The sequence below is a fragment of the Loa loa genome, assembly GCF_000183805.2.
Source record: "Loa loa unplaced genomic scaffold supercont3.133, whole genome shotgun sequence".
In the NCBI taxonomy this organism is placed as follows: domain Eukaryota; kingdom Metazoa; phylum Nematoda; class Chromadorea; order Rhabditida; family Onchocercidae; genus Loa; species Loa loa.
The window spans coordinates 126,797-129,160 of record NW_018108313.1 but is presented as its reverse complement, the minus strand read 5'-3'; the positions used below and the strand labels follow the sequence as shown (position 1 = coordinate 129,160).

The following is a 2,364-nucleotide window of genomic DNA, read 5'->3' as shown; positions in this document are numbered from 1 at the left end:
ATTCTAACTTCGATAGCAGAATGGTGTTACTAATAAGGAATTCCTCCTTTTGTCAATTTCAATTCAATAATGAAGTTTCTACTTATTTCCATTAAATGACTTCAGTTGTATGATCCGGCATATTGGCATAGCAGCCCAAAGCCATCTATTGCGCAGCGAATGCATCAAGCCCTATTGAAAACATCCATGGAAAACGAACCGCACATTGGTAATCAGTCGGAGGTTAGATTTCTTATTTCGACATTTCTGTAAATTAATGTTGCGGTATCTAGTGAATATGTCAGATAAATCATTGCTCACCATTTCACGAAATTTAATAACTCGTGTGAATAAAGTTAAAAAATATGTTGCTAGGAAGCACAATGGAATCCACCGCTTGAAAACTGCGAATTAATTAATTACTGTAGATAGTTCCTGAAATCAACTACCAAAATTGCGATCCGGTGGAAATTTATAAATAAGCTGAATTACTGTTGGTCCTGCATTCTTCATTGCAATTATTTTTGTAGAAAAAGTGAGGAATTGAAGAGAGGGCAGCAATGTCGGTCAAACTAGCTCACATTTGAAGTTTACACAAATGTGAAAACTGTGTTTTAGATAAGCGTTGAAAATGGACAATTAACCAACGAACAAATAGCGGAAACAGTTAAGAACGAAAATGGCATTAATTTCGTTTTACCTGATGGAGAAGCATATCGCAATCTGTTGATGGAAGCCCGGACGAGCTTGCAACTGCTTTGTGACCAAGCTAAAAATGATCTTTTAAATGGTGTTCAAATTATACAATTCGTTCTAATCTGATACTCATTAGTGTGTACTGATTTTCACGACATTTTTTGCGTTTTTCTTTTCAAACATTGCCACATTGTTATCGTTTTTCTCTTTTTCCAGAAGAAGATATACCGGAGCATGCTGCAGGAACGCTTAGAACTGCAGTTGGGAAAGCAAATCTTCTGTTAGACAAAAAAATGGCGAAGTTCGAAGATCTGGTGAAGAATCATCTGGTTACTATTTCTTTAGATTTATAGTTTTTATTTTTTTCTCTTTCAAGTTGAAGTTATAATTTTCAAAACCATAATTTCAAATCCATTTTCAAGGGATCTAAATGACACCGAAATACCTATTTATTATTGACTTGAGGGCTATCTCTCTTACAGAAAGTTTTTACAATAATTTTTTGATTTTTTGTATTTTTTGCAATTAAAATAATTTTTTTGCAATTTCTACTAAAAAATTTTTGTGAGGCAGATAATCTTAAAATTAAAAACAGGTATTTAGCAGTAAATAATACATTTTGCTATGTTATGCTTTTCCCATATGCTGGTATAACCATCTTTCAGGATCAAAATTCAAATGTACAGCAGGTAAAGCTGAGCGACCTTTCCGGTTACTGGGCGCTGATCAGTATTGAGTTGAAAGAACTGGAGACTAACTTCCGTGAAATCAGTTTTCTTCGTGAAAATCACTGGATGCTACCGGAATCAGAACTCTCTTCACTAAGGTAGCTACCTTTTGCTTTAACTGAGTTGAAATTGTTGCATGTGGAAGATTTTCCAAAGCGGTAAAATTCAGATAAAATTTGACTGTTTTAATCATGGTTAGAATGCCATTTTTTGAGCTACATTTCCCAAGCCCCAAGTCAAACATCAGTTTCGAAATTTATGAAAAATGAGGAAAAAACAAAAAAAAGCCTTCCTTCTAAGATTCGACTTATACTTCTATAGGAGGATAGATTTTTCCTTATCATGATGATCAAAATAAGTTTGATCTGGAATTCATCCCATTTTCAGCACTGTCGGTGAAAATCGTGGCGCCGGTATAAAGAAAGTGCAATCCCATTTACCAGTGATAAATAGTGGAAAAGTAGCGTTTGAAGTTCAACGCCGACAAATAGCTTTGGCCGCGGCGAAACGACGTCAGAAGAAGTTGAAGAAAGCCGAAGAAGAGCAGCATGTTGAGCATGACGATGATGGTAATGCACATATGGCTATCTGATCGCTCAACAACTGCGATTATTTTTTTTCTTTAATAATTTTTTTGTTTGTTATTGCTCACCTCTTCTCTTGCATAATGATGGGCAGTTATCGGTTAATTATTTTCGTTAATTATTTATGAATTGATGGTGCTCAAAATAAGCATAAGTTCATATTTACAACTGAACTTGGAACTGTAAAAGATAATTAGTGTTACATTTGAATCTGTTGTGTTTGAATCTCAAATCCTGAATGTTTTGCAAAATGGTCCGTTGTTTTTGTTTGCTTCATATTAACTGCTCATTCCTTCTCATCACTTAAGCTTGACGTGACGTTTAATAATTGCATAATTATTCAAGCACAAATTAGTGAGTATGCTTGCATGAATGAT

General features: G+C 34.5%; 1 protein-coding gene across 2 annotated transcripts in view; it reads left to right on the top strand.

Annotated features, from left to right (window-relative positions):
* LOAG_17823 overlaps nt 1–1,995 on the top strand; it is a gene marked incomplete at its 3' end in the record, with an annotated part of 12,213 nt that extends 10,218 nt beyond the window's left edge. Inside the window, exons 8-12 of one of the 2 annotated variants that reach the window (XM_020450486.1) lie at nt 106–222; nt 598–769; nt 892–1,004; nt 1,341–1,501; nt 1,791–1,995. In XM_020450486.1, coding sequence (XP_020305836.1) covers nt 106–222; nt 598–769; nt 892–1,004; nt 1,341–1,501; nt 1,791–1,995 — 768 coding nt within the window. The remainder of the gene's footprint in view (nt 1–105; nt 223–597; nt 770–891; nt 1,005–1,340; nt 1,502–1,790) is intronic. The other variant, XM_020450487.1, reaches the window with a different exon arrangement.
* Nucleotides 1,996–2,364: the final 369 nt, after the last annotated feature.